Raw genomic sequence first — 24,664 nt, forward strand, 5'->3', positions numbered from 1 at the left:
CATATGACCACTGGATTCTGCATCAACCAATCAAAAAGGAGAAATATTTGTGGCATTAAAAGATTGGGATCTCAGATTTCAAAATATGCTTGAATTGCAGGGTCACTTTGTGATATAGATGTCAGTTTCATTCATGTTGACCAGAATCATTTGCTTTGTTTTGTTTTACAATTGAGAAGGTGCTACTGAATATACAGATGAATGATTCTGATTCAGCTGCTTTCCATTTCTATGTACTCAGAACACACAGTCCCTCTGTTAATAACACCTTTAATTGACTATATAATTATAAAAAGACTAATGTGGAGAAAAAGCCTGTAACAATAATCATTCCCTTCTAATAATACGTTACGATGAAAGTGGGCCCTGCTGTTTATCAGTCAGTCCCACAGGCCCCAAATGTGTTAATCCGCACCCAGAAATAGTCTTAGATAAAATGTTCTCCTTTTTCCACCGAAACAAACAAATGAAACAAATTAAAACAGTACAACAATTGGATGGTCAAACATTCAAATGAAGAATTTGATGAATAAATAATATTTAAATAGTTACAAGAAGTATAAAAAGTTTGAGGTAAAAACAAATGCTCCAACATCTTTGAGGCTGTGAGGCTGATGTCATTGACCACAATCTTCATTCCAAAATTCCGAGTGTGGGTTTCTTTTAAGTATTTGAGCTTAAGTAAGAGGTGCATCTCATTTATACCTTCAGGGTAGATCAAACTGATATTCCAGAGCGTAAACTGACTTCAAATGAACCGCCTCCCAACAGGAGGAAGCTTCTCTACACCCCCCCCCCCCCCAACTCATACATTAAGCTCAGGATTCAGCCAAATAACCATAAACAGATCCAAGAATGGACGACTCATTTCTAAGTACACTGTATATGTGTAATGAGTTCATGAAAACAAATCTCCGGTAGTCTTATATAAAACGTACAAGGTGGCAAGTACACACACACACACACACACACAGGCTTGTGAGGGTTTTTACAGCATGTGCCAGTGTGTTTTATGGTGGAGCCATGTTTAATTATTTACCCGGGTCTTTCTCGGGCCACAGTGGTGTCCGTTACAAACACATTAACACACCGCCTGCTCGCCCCAGCTCCACGTCCAGTTCAACGCTATCAGCTGCTTTCTCAAAGAGGCTTTGGAGCATCTGTGGATGGTTTAAGACCACGGTTGCATTGTCCCTCATACAAACATGTCGGGGATGAACATTGATAAGCTGCATCGATCCACCATGAGGATTTACTCGGTAAGCAACCCATTCTTTGTTGGAGCTCAAAGTAGAGCGGCCGGCCTTGTTTCGTTATTCCTGTTCAAGTGACAAGCTTCTGGGAGGTTTGGTCGAGTTTTGGCGTGGAGTTTCTGGAATATATAGAAACTTAAAGCACACTTATACCGAATGCACCTGGACTAGGTAGCACTTTGTAAGCACTTACAAAAGCACTTGCTTACAGCATTTTGTGACATTCTTAAAATACAATTGTATTGCTTCTTGTTGTTCTGGGTCCGTACCCTCTTGGTTGAATGCATGAATAAAAGGGTCAGCTAAATGACAATTGTAAATATATAAACACATCCTGGTTACTGAGGAGAGAATCACAGTTACACCTTTTGTGTTTTTTTGGAATGAGATTTCGAACACCATGTGAACGCACAAAGCTATTTCGGAGTATTTCCTCTGCAGGAGTCTGAGGGTTTCTGTGCTCCGCCGTTTGGGAGAAAGAGTCTGTGCTCATAAATGCATATTAGATTAAAGATGGATTTGATTGATTCTCCTTTAGGCAGTTCTTAAAGTCCCTGCAACTTTCAAAAGCTCAACAGAAATTGTGATGTGTGTATACGTGTGTGTGTGTCTTTCCCAAACAGAGCTTGATGGATGAGTTCAACCCAAGCCTGCAGAAACTGGTCTCACTGGGTGACAGCTACATCCGTGCTTTTCAGGGTAAGATAAAAACAGACACACAATGTGAAGAGCTGAAGAGACTCTCATTTGTCGATAACTCGCGTGTGACGTCCACACATACAGCTTTACGAGCGCCATAAACCAAACACACTCTAATGGCTTTTCATGGAAAATGGGACCTGCAGACATTTATCTCACTAGACCTAATTCTGAAGTCCATTTGCTTTGGGGATATCCTGGTGCTTTATTGCCTGTAACCAAGGCCTGCAGAGGCTGTTGACTACACTTCCACCACTACACAACTACGAAAGCAGGATTTAGCACACTGAGAGTAGTCTTGAGTGTATTTCTAGGCTCTTTATTTGAGTGTTAGTTCAGTTGTGTAAGGAAGAGGCCAGGAAGAAACGTTTGTATTCCATTATAGGTGTTTGTTTAATATGTGTGAGAGCATTAATGCTACATCTTGAACAACGGATTTATTGCTCCTACAAAAGACTATAAAAATGTGTTTAGTCGTCTGTTTTCCACCTGCAGAGAGGCTATTACTTCACTCACTGTGTTCGAGGTGGAGCGATGTCCTCATGACATGTTAATGAGATCAAAGAGCAAGAACAAGTGGAAAGAATAAATTCTACTGATGCAGCTTTTCAATCAGTTTTAAAATATCAATGTGTATTTTTCCTTTAGGTACAAGCAGACTCTCACTATATCCATTGTTAATGAAGCACTGCCTCTTTCACTGTTGAAATGACTAAAAAACAAGTTATTCTCGCTCTTTCTTTATCAAATAAAAAAACAAAACAGACTGCATGGGGATCTAATTACATATTCAAGTTACTGAGGTAACACCAGGATGGAGATTTAATTGGGGCCAAACTGCAATTTGACCCCTTTTAACTCTCGGTGCCCCTCAGAGGCAGATAGCAGAAATTGGAGAAAAGGGATTTACAGTTTTCTGGCTGACTGAATCAAACAAACCTTTCAAACTAACGTTTGTTAAAAATTGTGTTTAAATCAATATTATTGATACAGTAAACTCCACTAGACCTGAGATGTCGTTTACTGTAGAAACAAAAAGGTATCAATAGCTGGTCAATGAGACTTCATGGTTATTGCTAGTTAAGAATCGTGAGATTTCTCTGGGAATTCGTCTTGCTGTTTTAAGTGAATATAAATTCATTTTGCTTCATTTCCATGCCAGCGTAACAGCGAAATGATCTGCACCAAATACGTTTGCATTTCGACTGACTCGTTGTTCCTTGTTGTTTCAGCGCTTGCTGTAACAAGTGAGGCCTACTTTAGTGCACTTTCTAACATCGGAGAAAGTGCCCTGCACACGGCGTCATCACGCTCCCTGGGTAGGTACATGGACACACTACGATGACCCAGCGGAAACACGCCTTGCTCCAGGATGTCAGTGTCTTGTCTTTGATGTGTTTATGGTCACGAAGACCAAAGTTTACCTTCCGGCGTTTGCTTTATTACTCATTACACATTAACTAGGACATAGTGCATGTAGCAAGAGTGCGCGCGCAATTAGCATACTCTTTGAAATGTAAGTGTGTTCAAAACAAGTTAAATTAGTGTCTTTGGCATGTTCTTTGAGCACTTAGACACGTGTACCTGACCTGAAGCCTGTATTGGGCTTGAGTCAAGTCAAGAGTGCGGCAGAAATAACAAATTAGATGTCCACTTATCTTACAACAACAGTAGGGTTCAAACACACGTTGGTTTAAGTAGGTTTTTCTGCGAGTTTAAGCCAAGAAATGTTGTCAGAGTATCCCATGGCAGCTGGGAACATGAATAATTGAGGACGACAGGCAGCAGGCCGTGACCCGCTCACTCTGACAGGTTTGGTGGCTGCAGTTGAAGAGCCTGTCCAAACTGCATCATTAGTCCACTCTCACTGTTTTGTTCCCTCGGTGAGGAGATGACTCCCAGGGTGCATTTCAGTGGCCGTGACAACTCAAACTGAAGGAGTCAAACGCTCTGAAATACAATGTAATGGCTTTGGAAACCTGACAATGACATCAGGAACTGATCGGGAGCTTGACCCCTCGCTCTGTAGCTGAGCTCAGCTTCAATAAAGGTTAAAGGCAGCAGTTTTTTTATCAGAGGCAACTGGGTCACTGTCAAAACAATGTTTGACAGCTAATTCAACGATAGCGATCCCACCAGGAAACAGTGAGATTCCTTGAACATCAATATTATCAACAAGTTTCAATAGTGATACATTATTGTTCCAGGGAAGGATTCATCTGGCAAACCACACATGCAATACATCAGGTGGTACATTCTACCCAAAAGAACATTAGTTCATTTAACTGAGAACATGTCAAACGGCACAGATGTAATCAAAATGTACTAAAATGTCTGATTTAAGAGTCCGCCTGAATATGATCCTGTGCAACCTCTGCTTTGCCTTATTGTGTTATGACCAGTTTGTTAATGAGTACATATATATATTAGGGCCGGGACTCGATTAAAAATATTAATCCAATTAATTAGAGGCTTTGTAATTAATTAATCGAAATTATTCGCATATATTATACATACAAATATTTGACCTGAGAACAGTGAGGAGTCATTTTTTTCACATGGATTTTTATTCAACCAATTCCAGTGTAGCAATAGCATATTTAGAAATATAGTACTTTCAGAAATTCAGGTAGCCTATAGGTAAGTAGACCTTCTGTAAACTATGATTTTTTAAGTAGACCAATACTTTCAAGTACATTCAGAACATTGGTTATTTTTTCAGACGTGGACTTAGTTACCCTGGTCCTTAAACCAGTCATCTGGTGCAGTGTGGGTTGGGTGTGGGTCCTTGTACTCGGAGTCGGGCTAACGTCCACTCTAGCTGCTAAATGTTTTGCGTTGAGGTGATACTTGAGGCTCGATGTGAATTCCTTGTTGCATAGCTTGGACACAACCACGCTCTTATCGACGCTTCCATCCGTGTGTTTATTATAATAAGATTTCCCATTCACGGGGCCAACCGACACGGTCTCGTCAGCTTCTTCGTTCATGTTCACTGTGGTTTGTTGTTGTCTGAAGTCATGAACGCTAGTTGGTGCTCCAGTATAATCGGTCCCCCCGAAACTCATCCAGTGAGAAACGTTCCGCGGTGCAAAAAATAAGTGTAAAAATGCGTAAAAAATGTTTAATGTGTTATTTTTTGTGTAATTAATTAATCTTAATTCACATTGTAATTAATTAATCTAAATTAAATTAACGTGCTAAAGTCCCGGCCCTAATATATATATATATATATACATATTTACTCTACTTATACAAAATAGTGGATGTAATCGTCACAATGTCATTTGATTGTTTCCTTGTTATTTCTCATGTAATGATAATAATGTGGCCCGATGTGATTGTGTTGAAGGAGACGTCCTGATTCAGATCTCTGAGACCCAACGGCGGCTCACGCTGGAGGTGGATGGAATGGTAAGTCACACGGACACACGTGTCTGTCTTCTACGAGCTCCGGTTCCTCGTGTTCAATGTGACTTTGTCTCTTTCCAGTTCCGCTGGTTCAGTACGGAGGTCCTTCGGGAGATGGACACTAACATTAAAATGGACAAAGATTACATATCGGTAATTGAGATCAATCCCACAGATTGACGAGCTGCTATCTTATCATTCTTTTCATTAAACTGCGGAGTATCATGGGAAGCGATAGTCGTTAAAATGGAAAACGCCATCTGAATTAATGAGAAAACCTTCATTTTAATCTCCACTGGATTGCTGATTGTTACACATCAGACGTGATGTGGATGCTCTCGCACACAGGGCAGCAGGAAGCAATACGAGATGGAAGTCAACAACCAGGCAGCAGCTCTGGAAAGACAGCTGAGGAGAGGAGAAAAAAAGGTTTCTCTCCACCTCTATTTCTACACCCAGGAGCCAAAATAATCAGCTTTATGAGGTGCCCTTGTACAGTTTATATGTACTGTATATATATATATTTATGTGAGTCGTCAATCATGTGAATCCGCAGGATTGTAGCGATTATATGCAGTTCCTCAGGGAGAGCAACAGCGAGGCCCAGCAGGAGGAGGAGAGGCGCTACCGCTTCCTGTCGGAGAAACACTGCGGCCTGATACAATGCATCGCCAAACTCATGAACAAGGTATGAAACCGTCTTCTAATAGCATTTGTAATCTCAATGTTTTATGCTTTCTTTTGGCTTATCGACCAAATGGGGCAGGTTTGTCTTACAACTCGATGTAGGATTTTTAGAGGAACAATGAGGGGAAGGGGAATTCTCAATCATGTGTAATGATTACAAGACTTTATGGCTCCCTGTGGGGGAAATTCCTCTTCTTAATAACAAAGGTCAGAACAGCAGATGCACCTTCAGTTTCTACAGAAGGACCAATGCCAGACTAACGGCACTTTATAACGTGTCTTTATAATGGGTTCAAACATCATGTTTTATGACACCTCTCTATTGACCGAATTAAATATTTTATACAGCTTCAGGGCATAAAGCCGGCGCCAGTCGGCAAAATTAATGACTCACAAGGCCCTTTGAGAATGTACGGTGGTTCAGGACTGTGAGTTCCTGTTTGTTTCCACGTGTAGTCGTCCGCGTTACTTGCTTATTAACAATCCAAAAATAAGGCCTTGGGTCAAAGCGAACACACACAAAATTATAAAACTATAAGATAAAAGAATCAACAGAAAGTTCTATATACAACCAGCCAGCAATTTTGATTTAAAATGAAGGATAAGATATTAAATGTTAATTGAAAGGATAACATTTTTTCACATTCTTGTCTGAATTCGATAATTCACACATCAACAACTCGACAACTTCTTTGATTCAGCATTTAACTGCAGACTGCTGTTTATCATGTGCAAATCATATTGACGGCTCTCGTCCTGTCGCGCAGCACTGAACCTGTTCTACACGTCTGTGTGTGTCTGTGTGTGTCTGTGTGCGTTTGTGTGTGTGCGTGCGTGCGGCGTGGCAGACAGGAGGAGCCCTCCAGCAGACAGCCGATGCCTGGGCCAAGGAGGTCCAAGCTACCAGAGGACACGAGGCCAGACGACCTGCCGGAGTTTCTGTGAGTTCAGTTCAATTCAAGCGGCGTCGGAGCATTTCAGGACTTTCAAAACTCCAAGACCACGAGGCGCTGGTGTGAGATATACTCCTGTTTCAGGAAAATGGACTGAAGGAGGATTTGTGTAATTAAAATAAGCATTAAAATGTCTCAGTTTGTGCAACAAAGACAGTGCACAATGCAGTTGTAGGGAAGCCAGTCAACGATTGTAATAATATTCTCGTTGCTAGTGTGCCCTCTAGTGGTTGGAGCCAGATTTTCATTTAAATCAGTTTCCTTTTAGAGGTAAGCTTTCTGATTAAACAGTTACAGATCGTGATGAGGCTAAACATATTCTACTGTCCACACATCGTCATTGTTCAACATCTGAACCTCCAAAAGAAACACACTCCTCCTCGAGTCATCCACATGTCAGTCTGTTCCTCATTGGAAGGTACCGATGAAGCCCACAGATCACACATCCTGCTGCAACATCAAGCACATTCTCAACGTGGATCGTTTTTGTGTTTGTTTTGACGTAGGGTTTATATTTTGCTCATAACAAAGACACACATTTGAGTTGTTCTTCTACAGTGACGCATACATACACTGCTCATTGTAGTATACAAAATCCCCTCACATCCTCGCAGCTGCTTTTCCTTGTTTCTGTATGTTCACATATGAATGTGCCATTGTGACCGTTGTATCCCCTTGGGTTTACAGGGCGTATTAGCATTAGAATAGATTACTGATAAGTTGTCTGTTTGTGTGCATGTGATTGCTGCACAGAGAGGGATGAAGGAGGAGGAGATGAGGAGGAGAGGAGAGGAGCTGTCACTTGGCAACGTCCCTTCAAGGGGTGAGGGCTTGATTTGAGCTGTTCAAGGGCTCAAAACAGCTGATTCCTGTTTTACTTTAGGGCCACATTTGCATGTTAGGTTTTTTTCTGCCCGTTAAGCCTCCTCTAATGCTCATTTTAATATCTCTCCCCAAGCCGCTTTATCTTTCTTCAAGCTTTTTATCTCTCTCTCTACCTCTCCCTCTCTCTCTCTCTATTCTGCATATCACACACTTTCATATCTCCCCATGTGTACGTTTCGTGTGCATGAAGTCTCTCTAATTACTCAGCTTGCCTATTTCGATTAAAAATTAGATAAAGTAACGATGTATCAAAACAGACTGAGCATAATCGCTAGAATACTAAATAGCACTCGTCATAAATTTGGCCCTCATGAAACGTGCATAACAGCAGCAGGCTTGTTATAGTTTTTTCATGAACCATCTTACCAGAGATGCATTTCCACTGGTTTATCAAACTACCCTCAGTGCAATGACGTGTTTCGTTCGTCACCCCATCCAGCTCCGTCTCCCCAGGGAAGCATTTCCCGGCCAACAGGAAGCAGACCCTCGAGGGCCCGGGTGTCCCACCAGCCCAGTGGCTCAAACCCCACCTTGCTGCCCTTCACCAGGGGAGAGATGATCACCGTGCTGGTCCAGCAGCCCAGAAACGGCTGGCTGTACGGACACGTTCACGGAAGCTCGCGGTGAGTGTGTGTGTGTGTGTGTGTTGACAAGAAAAATGACATGTAAAAATATAAAAAGAAAAAGAAAACATTCATAAATGCTGGACACATTACAATTTGGACTGTAGGTCTATTATAATGAGTCAATTTCTACGAAGCGCCGTAGCCGTTTACTTTCTGTCCCTTTTGTTTTCAGTGATGGATGGTTTCCAGCCACCTATGTGGACGCATTGGATGACCCTCCAGAGACATTCAGCTTTCGGTAAAACATCCAAATAAATGCATTCCACAAGTAGGACTGTCACATAACTGCAATGTTGCGTAAATTGCAAGCTGTTTGTCACGGTTTGGCTTCGCTTCCTGTTTTAGTTTGAAGTTTCATGTCTCTTGTGGTCCTGGGTTAACTTCACTTCCTGCCTTGTCTTGTGATTGCGTGATTGTCTCCACCTGTGTCCAATCACCTGCACCTCCCTTGTGTATTTAAGCCCTGTGTGCCTGTTGTCCCCTGTCGCGTCATTGTCTAAATGTCCCTCGTTGTTGGAGCACGTTTTGGTTTGGTTAAAAATAAAGAGCACTTGGAGTGAAAACTCTGCGCTTGAGTCCTCCCTGCATCCTGCTTCAGCTGCGAACCTGACACTGTTAAAGGAATTAATTGACATATCTCACTACCTCTCTCATGTGAGAATGCAGATGCTCCATTGTTACTCTTTCAAAGTGTTTTAACTTGAAAATCATCTGTGTTGTGAACTGGAGTGTTTTGAACAAAACTGCTCATTTGGGTCCCACACGGTTCAGCGTCATATTTGTGTGTCTTACCTCAACAAAGTAATTAATGTTTTATTTGCAGACATTAAGAATTGATGGAGAGACTTTAAACCAAAAGCTTTTGCATGATGTTTCCCCTCTAAAACCTGATACAGGACCTACATTGCAGCTCCCCCAGGCTGTTTTATGGACCCAAAACATTTAAAAGGGTCAGAAAGAAGATTAGGCCTGGATTAATAACTAACTATTTAAGATACTTGGGTGACCCATTGCTGTGAGCTAAACTAATGAGAAGTCTAAACGGCAATGCTACCGGACACATGCCAAAGCTAAAAGCTTTTCATGTTACTACACATGCACGGAGCTCATGAATTAGACACTTCTAAAGGGAAGACATGGTTTAACACATATGTTGTTCAATCCACAAAGGAGATAATTTTTAAGAGTAATGATTGAAATCAGTGGCACTATCAGATAACTAATTGGGTTTTTGTAATTTCAGAAGTTCCTCTCTCAAAAGCAGCAGCATCATGGGAGACGTGCCAGACCAACCAAGAAGCAGCAGCCACAGCGGAGCTCCGCCCCCTCCGGCCCCACCCCCTTTATCCTCATACAAACAGTATGAGAAGCAACCCATCACACCGACACCCGAAAAAAAGGCCGAGGCTAATTCAGAAACAAAGGTAAATGAATATCAATCACGTCTCTCTCTTTTTGCCTTTTTAATAAAATAATAGCATCTTAAAGCCTTTTGGGGACTACTTTTTAGAGAGAAACATTCTATAAAATATGAATGATGTCTTTATCATTGGTTAATACACCTTCTAGTTAGCCATTAATAACACTGACTTTTTGCTTGTTATGATGAAGTGCTGAAGATCTTCTCATTTTATCATCAACCAATGTCAAGAATTTTGGATTTTTACCAACAGGAAAACCAAAAGTGGTCATTATTATTGGATTCTTATCAGCCTATAGAGAACTAAAGAATGGTTTGAAAGAAGTTAATTTCATTCATAATCCGGTCAGAGGTGTCTGATAACTGAGTGCTACGTTGTGCATCCAGCGATGACATAATGTACTCTGATAAGCCGTAGTTTGCACATCTTTGACGGTGTCTGTCCAGCAGGGCCTCTGTGGCAAGGTGCTTTTCTCCATGGCTCCCCAGCCGTCTTTCTGGTGGATGCAGGGAGGAAGCTCCAGCTGCTGACAGTGTATGGGCGAAGAGAATGTGTGCATGTGTGTGTTTGCCTTCTTGTTTTGGCATGCTTAGACACAGAACCAAGTCGGTGTGCGACATGACCTTGAGATTGCTGCAGTGTGATAATACTTTGGAGTGTGTTTTTTATTCAGGCCTCATGTGGAGAGAACTGCAGAGAGCTCTGTGTATGTAATAACTAGCCCTCCTCAAATGTGATACTTTGTTTTATGAAACCGACTAATATTAAAACAAATCAGTATTTAAAAGCTGGTATATTTAAGGGATGTTTTTTTTCCGCAAACACTCAGGATGATGAAAATAATTTGGTTGTTGGTCAAAGCAAAATGATTACATTTAACTGTGAAGTGTCTGCACTGTGTCTTTGGTTTTCCTTTTGTCAATCTCTAATTGACAATAACAAATGTAATATATAATTCAGCAGTTTGTGTCATCTGGACACGCTCCGAGGTGTGTGTGTGTGTGTGTGTGTGTGTGTCTGTGTAAAAGCTGACTTGCACCACACATCAATGAGCAGCTTTTTGGTGAACCGGCTGAAAGCAGAGCGGAGCGGTCGCTGAGCCTCCATTAGTGCGTCCACCTATCTAATGGTTTGGCCTTCACTCACCTGTTCCTTTCTCATATGTGTTTCTGCAGAGATCAGAACCACATGGATCCCAGCCGCAGCTGTTCCCCAGGTAAGATTAACACACCTCACTCTCTCTCTCTCTCTATCTGGTGGTAATATGTGTAAATGGAACTCATGTTCTCTTTTATGGAGAGTAATGATATTTTTGAAGTAGATCATTAAATGAGAACAAAAGATGAGGGCAGTGATCAAAATGGCACAGGGTTGCTTTGCTTTCATTAGTGTCAGAAGGGCAGTATCGTGCTGGGAGCATTTCACTCCCGGCCATGTGGGAACCATGACCTTCCCGGCCACTTCAGCTGATCAGTTGGCTGAATGAGGCCTGAACATCGTGAAATGATCTAACTTCTCCTTCACTGAGAGGCTCAAAGATGAGTTTCTCTTCTTCTTCTCCTCCTCCAACACCTATTTACCTCTCTCCGTTTTATTTTGAAGGGGCACCAACCCGTTTGCCACAGTCAAGCTGAAGCCGACGTCCACCAATGACAGATCGTCCCCGCGTCTATATCGCCGATGACATCTTCCCCCCGAAAAACATGTTGTGTGCTTTACAGCGTTGAGCACGACAACTCGTTCTTGTCTGTTTTTTTTTCTTCTAAAACAGCACTCGGTTCGCTAAGAGACACACAAAGCTGGAGAAAGAAGACAGAGGAAGTGCATGAATATTTGATCATTTTTGGGTTCGCAGTAGGACTGTAGATGTATATTTTTAGATCTTGGTAAACTACACAGGCATTTGTTTTTATAGGCAACACTGGTTTTCTTGTTGACTTTTTCAGAATTGACTCTTGTTTTAACATTTGTATGAAAGTAAACCACTATGTAACGAATGGGTTCATGTAAGGTAAATCAGGTACTTACATAGTTTTAAATTATCATTATCATTACCATTATTCTGATGATAAAATATATGAGAATTACTTATATTATTCACTTCGGTCTCCATTTTTCTGTGGTCCGCCTGGAGACAAAAATCCAACACTTTGTATTTGCTTTACTTATTTACTTTGGGGATTTACTTTTACTTAGGGTAGGGAAATTCCGGGAATATTTATAGTTCGAAGCTTTCCATGGGAGTTAACAGGAATATAGAATTACCTGGAATAAACTGGAAATTTTGGGGGTAATCTAACTGTATTTACCTCGCCATGTGGGACAGAAGAACATTTTGTTTGGCCATAAGCAGACATGCATGCAAACATTCCTAATAGCAATTAAAAAATTTTTGGCAGATAATGTTCCCAACTGGCTGCATCCACGGTGCAGCTGAGATGGGCTTGCATGGTCTCAGCTACATTTTAGTTCCGTATTATATGCTTTTGCAAAAAAAGGTCTTAACTTCCCATAGAAAGTTTCCAAAAAGTCCAGCCCCGTTTTAACCCTACTCTTTCCTTCTTATTATTTTTTAAGGAAAACAATACTGAGCCATAATCATGATGTCATACCGTCTTCGTGGCATCATGTAATTACTTTATTTTATTCAGCTTTCTCAGGTGTAATTTTTTTTTTACGGATTTCGTAATGATGACATTGATCCATCAAACATAAGGCTTAAAAATAAGTTGTTAACAAATCAAAAATAATGACATGACATCATCAGTTGAAGCCCATGAAGACTTAATATCAAAATATATATATATTATTTTCATTTTTTTTCCTACAACATCCTATATTGAAAACCAAATATCCAACTAACTTTTACCATTTACCTCGGCAATGTAGTGCGTTTCTGAGCCAAACAGTGTTTTAAGTGATATCCTCTTAGCTGCGGGTCTGTGTTTATTTGCTCAGGCAGTAAGACGGCCTACTAAAGAGGATTCCAGCGTTCGGGTGCTCCGCCGGGGATACTTAACCCAAATTGAACCCCAGCGTGAATCCAATTCTGCTAATGGCTCGACAGCACGTCTTGGCTAAACTAGCACAGCACTTCTCAATAAAGATTGTGGAATAATGTGGCCTCTGCCTCCTTTTCCTCTTTCAGCAAAGTGGCATTCATAATGCAACGTAGCGTGCAGCGAGATGCTCCGAAGTGAGCTGTGACTGTGCAGACTTCTCTGTGCGCTTCCCTTTTTTCTCCTTTGTCACGGCTTGCACAACACAGCCGATGCTAATGAGTACAAAACAAATGAAGCCGGAGGGTAATTCTGACCTTCTTAAGTACAGCCCTTCATACAATGGTAGGTTGCTGCCAAGATGCGCTTTGCTTGCTCTAATTGACAACGAGTGACAGAGAAATCGAGAGGGAAGGAGAGCGGGATTGAGAGGGTTGGATCAGATGAGCGTGTCACGTCAACGGAGGGAATTAACAGAGGAGGCAGTGTTCTCAAGGGTTTCTTTTTTTCTTTCTCACTTAATTTTATTCTTTCACAGCTTGACCTCTTTCTTCTTTTGGTATGTTTTACAACAGCTCATTACCAGAGGAGAAAGGGATGTGCAGATAGATAAATGGATGGTTGTGGTGGTTTGGGAGGGAGAGAGGGAAGAAACTGCAGGAAGGGAACATAGAGAAGAAGAAAGACACAAAAATATGAAAGAAAGAAAGAAAGAGGGGGTGCGATGAAGTGTTGGCTAATAAAAGAAAGAAACTAAATTCAGAAATGACATTAAGGTCTTACTTTATCAATCTCTATTCACTTTATCAATATCTATCTACTTTATTCTTTAAAACGTGAGGTTTTATTCCTGCTTCTACATGAACACAAACAAGATCAGTTTGTACAAAAAGCGTCAAATAAATAGGATGAATAAAGCTGCAGGGACATCTAAAGAGGAGCGGGGATCACCACCGCTTACTTCCTATAGTGCAGCATTGCATTTCTAGCGAACACAACCGTGGGGGAGAGGGAGAGAAACAGGTTAGAGGGCTAGCAGGGGTCGGCTTAGTCTGGTGGGCTGGGAGTCAGGGGGGGCGGTGCAGGAGAGATGGGGGGGGGGATGTAGCAGTGGCCTGGAGGTTATCTTGGGGTGCTAGTCAGTCACATTGGTTGACTGGTTATTCCTTCACCAGGGCAGCAAACTCTGCAAGAGAGGAAGAAAAGAAACACTGACTAGTTGTCAGAAATCATTGGTTTTTATATTAATAAACATCTCACAGTGAAAAAGGTTTGCACATTGAAATACGTCTAAAAGTTACTGACGCTTTCTAAAGTGCTAATGGTAATACAGATAGTGGAGAATTTGTAGTTCGGTGACAGTTCAAAAATGAAAAGGCGGGAAGTGGGGTCAAAACAAGGGCGGTTATTCATTATTTACTTTTGGCTGAACACACACACATCTGAATTTATTTTGTTCCGCACTGTGGATCGTACTTGTTTTGTCATGTGGAATTTTTTTCCTAGTAGATTTTAGTAGGCTATTATATAGATGACGTGTAAAATGCACTGGTCTTTATTCTCATCTGGGATGCAGGTAAACCTATCATGAAGAGTGAGACCTTTAATTGGATGCCTGTGAGACCTGTTCACCTAATGGGTTAAGGGAAAACATTACGTGCTGCTGCCTGGGTCCCATTAGCAGATTCGGTGATGTTGGTGATGAGCGCTGATTGGTTAAAACGTGGAGAAATGAAGAGGATGCACCACTTTTTATGTTTACCACCATTTTGGCTGCTGCTAATTCCACTCCTAATGTTTGACCCCTTTCACACCCAGTCATTTATGGACAGCCCCCTAATGGGTGGAATCATGCCATCGTGTGTGTGTGTGTGTGTGTGTGTGTATTCTCGACAGACATTTTATTCTGTGTCTGTTTGTGCGACCCTCCCAATGATATAACAATGTTTTACCATCAACTCCAATCTTGCCGTCACCATCCTTGTCGGCTGCTCTTAAAAATTCTTTGGTTTCCTTGTCCGTCAGGTCCCGGCCATCTTTGGAGAAACCCTTCAGGACGAATCTAACCAGGGCCAGAAAAGCACAATGGATACGAGAACATGTGTCGGATACATGTCGTGTGTGTGTGTGTGTGTGTCTCACTTGAGCTCCTCTTCCTCTATGAAGCCGCTGTTGTCGGCATCCAGCACCAGGAAGACCTTCTTCACTTCGTCGAAAGACTTTGCCCTCAGACCCATTATCTCGAAAAACTTCTTGTGGTCAAAGGAACCAGCCACTGCACAAACGCACACACACAAAATGATGGAAATTGTTGATACTTGACAAACATTTCTTACCCTTTTTTATCAATCAACTTTTAAATACAAAGTGTTATTTTAGTAATTGACATAATTGGCAAAGAGTCCCGTATCTCTCTCATAACAACAACATTGTTAAAAGAAAAATTTGCAATGGGGAAATGGATTGGGGCTAAAAAATAAAAAAACAGCTGCCATTTGCCAGATGTGGAAAGAACTTTTACCTGAAAAGGCATCCAGAGCTTTCTTGATGTCATCAGCGTTGAGGATGCTGCTCATTGCCATCTCAGCTGTTCAAAAAGACAAAGAGGGCAACGGAGAAGGACAGAGGTTAAAAACAAGGTCGCTACAGCGCGACAACTCTCCTATTACACCGGTGACACTCTCGAAATGGAGCAGGAAACCAGGACATGTGAGAAGGGGGTGGTGGGTGACAGACGGAATCAGTGACCCTCAAAGAGGAGTGACAAACGGGGAGAGGTGAAGGAGACGTGGCCGAGTTGGAGAAAGGCCAAGCTACCGGAGCAGAAGGGGGAGGAGCTCTCGGTCCCGGTGCGAGGGGGACGTGTCAAGAATGAAGATACAAAGCAACCAGAACAACCCCACGTGGCGTCTTTGTTGCTGTCCTGCTTTTAATCTTGTCTGACATCACTGAGCTGTCACAGATGAAAGCAGGGCGCCGGGATCCAGAGGAAGGACCTTCTCGTACCTCACGCGGGGAAAGCTGAGCCCGGCACTCAGTGGCGCGCTCATGAAGTCGTCACCTTGCCCTGACTTTGACTCTCCTCGGGCTGCCACTACGAACACAGTGGCAGATCGACGCCGAGCGCCAAGGCAGACAAACGCGAAGCGATGGTGCTGAGACGGCGTGAGCGACATGCCGTGGTCTGATTGCACGTTGCTCATTGTGGTCGGGCAAAGCGTGAATGGGGATTTCAATCAGGAGAGACTTTTAACAATGATTTATTAACACTAGCCAAAGTATTAAACGTGCAAAGTTGGTTGGGGCTTGGACCACATCCAGCCGTCCGATAGACCAGGGGCCGGGATGCCCAAATCAGATGAGGCATGTGCCCCCCTTTGGGAGTCCAGACACTGGTGGTGGTGGTGGTGGAGAATAAGTTGCCGGATTCCCCTGGCGATTGGAGGTGTCAGTGAGGGGGGGGGGGGGCGGGTTGCGTCTGGTGCTTGCTGAAATGACAACTGACAGCAACGGAGATGAGTGCAGCTTTACGTTGACAGCCCTGCCACGATTGGTTTACCAAACTGTGCCTCCGCCCCCAATCATCTTATGGCACGCCCCCCATAGACAGCTAAGCTTCATATGCTGGGGACACACATTATTTCAACTCAGATGATTGACGCTTTACTCGACCTTCCACTAATCCCTGCGTGCACCTAACTGAGCACACACACAAACACACATAAGTGGTTAAGCAAAAAACTTTTCCCTCAAACTAAGTGTGTAAAAAGTGACACCTTTGTTTAAATAACATGCTTCTTAATCCAGCTGCCAGGCTCAATGGGCTTCTGCATCTAAGGCATGAAATCAGCGTGACGTAAGCTGTACTTGTCACGACCCCAGCTCCCTGAGCATGTTTCCATGTTGTTTTTCATGGTTGCCAAGCAACGTGGAGAGGCGGAGAGTTCCAGGCCTGCGGCCAATCAAGCCAACACACCTGATCAAGATTAGCTACCCTAGTTAAGCTGAGACCGACATCCAGTCCCTGCCGGATTGTTAGACGAAGTAGTACGTGTGCCTGCATTCGCTACCACCGCTACTTACTGAGATCCCGAGAATCCCCTTGAGGAACACTAACTTGTCTTTTGTCCTGTTTTCTAGTTCTGCACCTGGGAAAGCCGTCAACCGCACCTGGCCACGGGGACGCCTCCACCCCACCACCTCACCTGGACTCGCCATTCTACACGTTGGTCTACTCCTGCACTGTGTCAATAAAGACTCTTTGTTTTCACCTCAAACCCATCTGGTCTGGTCTGCGTTTGGGTTCCATCAGAGGAACGTGACAGAACAATCCGGCCATCATGAACCCAGCGGATCTAGACTCTGTGAGCCATGCGGTGTCCCTACAAGGAAATTTGTTAGGGCAACACAGCACCGCGCTACAGGAGATCATGTCGTCAGTACAAGCCTTATCTGCCAGCTTGTCTGCCATTCAGGTCCAGCTAAATGCTCCCGCTGCGTCTCCGCCAACTGCATCACCCCCAGCCCTGGTCGAGGCTGGAGAAGTTTCCCCATCGGTCCGAGAGCCCAAGGTGCCCACACCGGAGAGGTATGAGGGAGATCTGGGAGGTTGCAGATCCTTCTTGTTACAATGCGGTCTGGTTTTTGACCTCCAACCTCAAACCTACCACTCGGACAAGGCTAAGATAGCCTTTGTTATTGGGCTGCTCCGGGGAAAGGCGCTGGAGTGGGCTTCGGCTATTTGGGAGCAACGAGACCCCTGTACCACCGCCTACCCGGAATTCACGGCAGAGCTGAGGAGGCTGTTCGATCACCCCACCCGGGGTAAGGATGCAGCAAAGCGCCTGTTCGCTGTGCGTCAGGGAAACCGCAGCGTGGCAGAATATGTGATTGAATTCCGAACATTGGCTGTAGAGAGTGGGTGGAACAACGAGTCCCTACAGGCAGTGTTCTACCAGGGGTTGACAGAGCCACTGAAGGACGAGTTAATTTCCTATCCTGAGCCACAGAATCTCGACGACCTGGTGGCCTTGTCCATCCGGGTGGATAATAGATGTCGGGAGAGAAGAAGGGAGAGACGGTTGGGATTGCCAAACCATCCACGGTCACCCAATTTCTTTCAAGGCACAGAGCACCCCAATCGCCCGACACTTAGTGAGACAAGGGAGGTGAGACTGCCTGACCCTGAACCAATGCAGGTGGGCAGACATGGGTTGTCCACTGAAGAGCGCCAGCGGCGGCGAGATACCAGGAGCTGCCTCTACTGCGGACGCGCGGGCCATTACATCGCTTCCTGTCCTCAGCGCCAGGGAAACTCCCGGGCTCGCTAAGTTTGGGAGGCCTTGTAGCGAGCCAAACCACTCAGACCCCCTCCCCTCGTGCCAGACCCCTTTTTCCTGTCACCCTCACCAAGAGAGACCAGTCTGTGGAGATCAATGCACTCGTTGACTCTGGCGCAGATGACAGCTTCATCGATGCTAGTCTGGTGGAACAGCTGGGGCTCTCCAAGGAACAACTTCCGGAGGCCATGGAAGCGACCACCCTCGACGGCAGACTACTAGCACGGGTAACCATGAGAACGGAGCCAGTGAAGATGCAGTTATCGGGCAACCACTCGGAAGACATCTCCTTCTTCATCCTGTCCTCACCACGCATGCCCCTGGTTCTTGGTCACCCTTGGCTGAGGAAACACAACCCCACCCTGGATTGGGTGACAGGCAAGGTAACTAGTTGGAGTACTCACTGTCATGCTAACTGTCTTAAATCGGCTTGCTCCCACTCTATTCCCCGCCAGGTGGTGTCTTCCCCCCCCCGGATTTGACTCTGGTGCCAACGGTTTATCACAGCGTAGGTGAGGTTTTTAGTAAACAACAGGCACTGGCCCTTCCTCCTCACAGACCCTATGACTGTGCAATCAACCTGATTCCTGGCGCCACCTTCCCCAAGGGACGCCTCTATAGCATCTCCCGACCGGAGCGCGAGGCCATGGAGACCTACATCAGGGATGCCCTGGCAGCGGGCCTAATTCGTCACTCATCTTCCCCCCTAGGGGCTGGATTCTTCTTTGTGGGTAAAAAGGATGGGTCCCTTCGGCCTTGTATTGATTACCGGGGTTTGAATAATATAACAATCAAGAACAAGTACCCGCTGCCCTTGATGAACTCTGCCTTTGACTCCCTGCAGGGCGCTTCAGTGTTTACAAAGCTTGATCTCCGCAACGCTTATCACCTCATCCGAATAAGAGAGGGGGACGAATGGCTGACTGGGTTCAACACCCCCATGGGCCATTTCGAGTACCTAGTCATGCCATTCGGCCTTACTAACGCTCCTGCAGTATTCCAGAGGATGATAAACGAGGTACTTAGCGACATGATTGGGCGTTTTGTATTTGTCTACCTGGATGACATACTGGTCTTCTCGGAGAACTACAGTATCCACACCCAGCATGTCCAGCAGGTCCTTCAACGCCTTTTGGAGAATCGCCTCTTTGTTAAAGCGGAGAAGTGCGACTTCCACGCCCACACAACATCATTCCTTGGATACATCATTTCGGAGGGACAAGTGAGGATGGATCCCGAGAAAGTGAGGGCGGTTCTGGACTGGCCTCAGCCTGTTACCAGATTGCAACTCCAAAGGTTCCTGGGGTTTGCAAATTTCTACCGCCGGTTTATCCGCGACTACAGCCGGGTTGCCGCCCAGTTGACAGCCCTGACGTCCAGTGCCAGGCCCTTCTGCTGGAGCCCGGAGGCGGACAGAGCATTCCGGGACCTAAAGCACCGGTTCACCACGGCACCCATTCTCACACAGCCGGACCCCAAACGTCAGTTCGTGGTGGAGGTGGATGCTTCTGAGGTTGGCGTAGGCGCCATCCTGTCCCAACGTAGCTCTGCCGATGGTAAGCTCCACCCGTGTGCTTTTCTCTCTCGTCGTCTTTCCCCAGCAGAGAGAAACTACGACGTGGGGAACAGAGAACTACTCGCCGTCAAGCTTGCCTTGGAGGAGTGGCGCCATTGGCTTGAGGGAGCGGAACAACCATTTATCGTCTGGACCGACCACAAGAATCTTGCATACGTACAATCGGCCAAACGTCTCAACTCTCGTCAAGCCAGGTGGGCCTTATTTTTTAGTCGCTTTAACTTTTCCCTCACGTATCGACCAGGCTCCCGGAATGGCAAGGCGGACGCGCTGTCCCGGGTATTCGCGAGGACCGAGGAGACAAGGGCCAGGACGGAGACCATCCTACCCCGGAGCCTCGTGGTGGGGGCAGTAGTCTGGAGGATCGACGAGGAGGTAAAGACCGCCCTTCGGAACCAACCTGGTCCAGGTAATGGCCCACCGGGTCGTTTGTTTGTGCCCGAACCCCTTCGATCGGCGGTACTCCAGTGGGCACACGCCTCGAGGATTGCTTGCCATCCAGGCGTGGCCCGTACCATGGCGCTGTTGCGCAGACGCTTCTGGTGGCCAGCCATGGGAAAGGACACTCAGGGGTTTGTCGCTGCCTGTCCAGTCTGTGCACGGAATAAGGGAACAAATCGACCCAGTGCAGGACTACTTCACCCTCTACCTATTCCCAGGCGGCCCTGGTCCCACCTGGCTCTGGATTTTGTAACCGGTCTTCCCCTGTCTGAAGGTAGCACAGTTGTTCTAACCGTAGTTGATAGATTCAGCAAATTTGCACACTTCGTGCCCCTCCCAAAACTACCTTCAGCTACAGAGACTGCTGCTATCCTGGTCAAGGAGGTATTTAGGATCCACGGTCTGCCGAGGGACATTGTATCCGACCGAGGTCCCCAATTCACATCGGCGGTATGGAAGGCATTCTGCACTGCCATCGGCGCCACTGCCAGTCTCTCCTCCGGATTCCACCCCCAGTCCAACGGCCAAGCGGAGAGGGCCAACCAGAAGATGGAGGCAACACTGCGATGCCTGGTCTCTTCTAACCCCACCACTTGGTCCTCCCGCCTGCCTTGGGCTGAGTATGCCCACAACACGCTCCCTACCGCCGCCACAGGTATGTCGCCCTTTCAATGCCTATACGGCTATCAACCCCCGTTGTTCCCCTCGCAGGAGAAGGAGATTGCGGTTCCCTCGGTCCAGGCTCATTTCCGGCGCTGCCACCGGACATGGCACCAGGCCAGGGCAGCCCTCTTGAGAGCTTCTGGTCAGTACCAGGCCCAGGCCAACCGTCGCCGTTCCCCCGCACCCCACTATAAGGTGGGGGACAAGGTCTGGTTGGCCACCCGGGACCTTCCACTGCGAACTGAATCCAAGAAGCTGAACCCCAAGTATATTGGTCCGTTCAAAGTAGAGAGGGTCATCAACCCGGCAGTTGTCCGGCTGAGGCTTCCCAAATCCCTCAAGGTACATCCTGCTTTTCATGTATCCCGCATCAAGCCGGTCCTTCTCAGTCCCCTGCTACCCACTCCCTCTCGGCCTCCTCCCCCTCGGACGATTGACGGAGGTCCTGCCTACACGGTGCGACGCATCATGGACTCCCGGCGACGAGGGCGGGGTTTCCAGTACCTTGTGGACTGGAGGGGCTATGGTCCAGAAGCAAGGTGCTGGGTTCCGCGGCGTCACATCCTGGACGCTGACCTGCTGCGGCTGTTCCACCAACGCCACCCCGGTGCACCGGGTGGTCCGCCCGGGGGCGTCCGTCGGAGGGGGGGTACTGTCACGACCCCAGCTCCCTGAGCATGTTTCCATGTTGTTTTTCATGGTTGCCAAGCAACGTGGAGAGGCGGAGAGTTCCAGGCCTGCGGCCAATCAAGCCAACACACCTGATCAAGATTAGCTACCCTAGTTAAGCTGAGACCGACATCCAGTCCCTGCCGGATTGTTAGACGAAGTAGTACGTGTGCCTGCATTCGCTACCACCGCTACTTACTGAGATCCCGAGAATCCCCTTGAGGAACACTAACTTGTCTTTTGTCCTGTTTTCTAGTTCTGCACCTGGGAAAGCCGTCAACCGCACCTGGCCACGGGGACGCCTCCACCCCACCACCTCACCTGGACTCGCCATTCTACACGTTGGTCTACTCCTGCACTGTGTCAATAAAGACTCTTTGTTTTCACCTCAAACCCATCTGGTCTGGTCTGCGTTTGGGTTCCATCAGAGGAACGTGACAGTACTGAGGCGTCGAGTCCTTCCAACCTCGATCAACAGAACAATTATCAGACTCACAAACATCTCACACACAGATTTTGAAGAATGCTCTCTGAGGAGTGCACAGGATTGAGCACGAAAAGGACGAAGGTTCTCATCTGATCCAAAAACTCTTCAAATATATTTTGATGTGAATCTCTTCCCTCAGATTATGTGTGGAACAAAGTGGTTCCCTGACAGATGTTGCCTTCACACGGCCCTGAAGCCAGCACAGCTAAAAAGTTGCACTTGTGAGATGCTGTTGGGCTTTTCAAGGCCCACGGGATCCAGTGAAGGAGAACGTACAATAAGCCGCTGTGCTCTGAGCCATAGAAGTAGAACACATATTGAACCGGTCCCTGTGGCCAGTGGACTAGTGCAAAAGAAAATGGGAATTTTATGTTTGTTTTGAGGCTGTGACAACACAGGCCTGTGGGGCTGGATGGGTGACCATGGTTAGCAACGTGGCTCCACCTCCTCCGTGGTGGCGTGGGGTGAGACGCATGGACTATTGGACTCAGTTCATTTCCTATTACCAGTAGCATTAAAGCGTGGTGAAAATAACCAACTAACACACACTTCACATGCCGCCCTGCATGCCCATCCTGCTGCGTTCTCCCTCTCACTCACATAACAAAGGAACATCTTTAAACCTGATGGTGATGCAAAGCACTTTGGACAACTATTTGGACATTGAAAGGTCAGAGTAATGGCAGGTCATCAACATCATCATTATCACTCTGCTCCCCGTGTCCGGCCCTTAACGCTGGCAGGCGAGTATCATCACCATCGACCCATAATCCTCAGTCTCTGTCGCCTGTACATCCCCCATCACGCCTCAAGCAACAGCTATTTAATATCATCTGCTTCGTAATCCGCAACACTGTGGATTAATGTAGCTGCATTTCAGGCCAATAATGACAAAAACACAATGTTATTCCTGGGGCTTCTGTTCTTCAAACACTATGATTGTGTAGTATAATGAACATCTTGGCTGGACCTTTAGTGGGTTTAGATATTACCTACAGACAGCTGGATCCAGTGTCCCCATTAGAAGTAGTTCGAGGCTGTCACATTCCACTGCAGTGATGAACGCGCTCCTTGCTGCTGTTCTAGTTCAGTAACACAGCGCTGCACACACAGATCAATACCGAACACCGCTTAACTTGTGCGACCACCCATCCCATCTTTTATCATTACAAGACGACAAGCTCCTTCTCTGACCTTTGCCACAAATGTGTCCGTGGGGAAAAAAGACAATTCACCCTGAAATGATGAAATTGATTTACAGAGTCAGTGTGCTGCCAGTGGAAATGTCTATAGTACACTACACTGATTAATAAAAGGAAATTATGTCCAATTGCATTTGTGCTGTGCTTTTACTCTGGATTTGTGATTTGAGCAGGTTGATTTAAGAAATCAGCAGTAAAACATACCATTAAGCTTGAGTAGATTTTAGTTTACTAGTAAGCTCGGCTTTGTTAAATTTGACTACGGCAGGAACTGTTGAATTCTAGATCATTCTGATGCATTTAAAATGTAAATGAACTTATCAAACTAACTTTCAAAGTTTAATCTTGATTTACACAAATCACAATTCTGATTTAAATCAGATCTTCCGTCCCGAAGACAGGACGTGAAGGGTCCTTAACGAGAGTGTCAAAATGAAACCAGTTAGTTATTATGGTATTAAGTCCAGTTAAAAGTATAATGCCTTTCAGGTTTATTCACATAAATCTATAGATTTTTCTCCACAAATACATTACTGTGAAAATGTTTACAGCCGCAGATGATTTAATCTTCAAAGAATAATTTCTAACTTTAGGCTGTGAAGAGGATTCCAATAATGCTCTTTCATTTTCCTATTCAAATCCACCGAGGTTGAAGTCTGCTCGCCTGCCCTGCTGATGTGATGCATGTATTGTGTACAATCCTCGCCTCCATCTAGACCGTTTCAAAGTGAATTGTCGTGGATGACCTTGCTTTTATCCTTCACTCTTCACTGCACTGACGTCTGCAGTCTTGAAACACTGAGATGTCTTCTGTATGTCTAGTCTAAACTCAAACAGAATCAACATTTCAGGACTAAAGCGGAATGCCGGGGCTGTAAGATGTGCTGCTTGCTCAGAAGTCTTAGTATGTGTCTTCAAACACTTTCATTAGACAACAGAACGGTAACATGTGAGGGTTCATGTATGTGCTTTTTACTGTATGGAGAAAAAAGGGAAGCCAGTGAACAATGTGTGACATGAAAGTGTTCCTGCAGGATATCGATGGTATCTTCGTGGGGCCTGTGAACGTACACTATGTACAGCTGGGGTTTCCTTTATGGGAAGTCCCTGCGCCCTGATGGCCTCTCTAGGTGTGGGAAACCGAACCATGCTGCTGGGCTGCCAACTGGAACAGCTGCGTTAATGTGTGTGTGTGTGTGTGTGTGTGTGTTTACGTGAGTCACAGAGAGGGAGCTAAAGCCTAAAGAGGAATGTGCTTGCATTAAAAAAAAAAAAAAAACAAGCCCCTTATTTTCATTCGGGTGTTGTGTGGATGTTTGTGGGGGAGTTTGTAAAAAGCAGAGGGTAAAAGGA

The 24,664-nt window shown here is 45.4% G+C and overlaps 2 protein-coding genes across 2 annotated transcripts in view; one reads left to right on the forward strand and one right to left on the reverse strand.

The window, feature by feature from the left end:
* The first annotated feature begins 1,085 nt into the window (after window positions 1-1,085).
* baiap2l2a (BAR/IMD domain containing adaptor protein 2 like 2a) lies at window positions 1,086-12,636 on the forward strand. Its single transcript, XM_037476798.2, has 14 exons — window positions 1,086-1,259; window positions 1,877-1,952; window positions 3,185-3,271; window positions 5,305-5,366; window positions 5,445-5,516; window positions 5,712-5,792; window positions 5,920-6,051; window positions 6,899-6,991; window positions 7,757-7,826; window positions 8,328-8,511; window positions 8,687-8,752; window positions 9,758-9,938; window positions 11,111-11,151; window positions 11,538-12,636. The coding sequence occupies exons 1-14, from the start codon at window positions 1,206-1,208 to the stop codon at window positions 11,617-11,619; spliced, it is 1,281 nt and encodes a 426-aa protein (XP_037332695.1). The 5' UTR covers window positions 1,086-1,205; the 3' UTR covers window positions 11,620-12,636.
* Window positions 12,637-13,436: 800 nt separating this feature from the next.
* pvalb6 (parvalbumin 6) overlaps window positions 13,437-24,664 on the reverse strand; it is a 37,525-nt gene continuing 26,297 nt past the window's right edge. The window contains exons 2-5 of the mRNA XM_037476799.2: window positions 15,456-15,521; window positions 15,077-15,209; window positions 14,887-14,996; window positions 13,437-14,120 (exon numbers count right to left, since the gene is read on the reverse strand). Of these exons, the coding sequence (XP_037332696.1) occupies window positions 14,095-14,120; window positions 14,887-14,996; window positions 15,077-15,209; window positions 15,456-15,516 (330 nt within the window). The 5' untranslated portion in view covers window positions 15,517-15,521 and the 3' untranslated portion in view covers window positions 13,437-14,094. The remainder of the gene's footprint in view (window positions 14,121-14,886; window positions 14,997-15,076; window positions 15,210-15,455; window positions 15,522-24,664) is intronic.

The sequence above is a fragment of the Pungitius pungitius genome, chromosome 12 (genome assembly GCF_949316345.1).
Source record: "Pungitius pungitius chromosome 12, fPunPun2.1, whole genome shotgun sequence".
Taxonomy (NCBI): Eukaryota; Metazoa; Chordata; class Actinopteri; order Perciformes; family Gasterosteidae; genus Pungitius; species Pungitius pungitius.

Coding starts and splice junctions, on each gene's coding strand:
- baiap2l2a (XM_037476798.2), top strand. CDS start 1,206: ATGTCGGGGATGAACATTGATAAGCTGCATCGATCCACCATGAGGATT. Junction 5,793..5,919: donor TGAGGAGAGGAGAAAAAAAG/GTTTCTCTCCAC, acceptor GTGAATCCGCAG/GATTGTAGCGATTATATGCA. Junction 11,152..11,537: donor CAGCCGCAGCTGTTCCCCAG/GTAAGATTAACA, acceptor TTTATTTTGAAG/GGGCACCAACCCGTTTGCCA.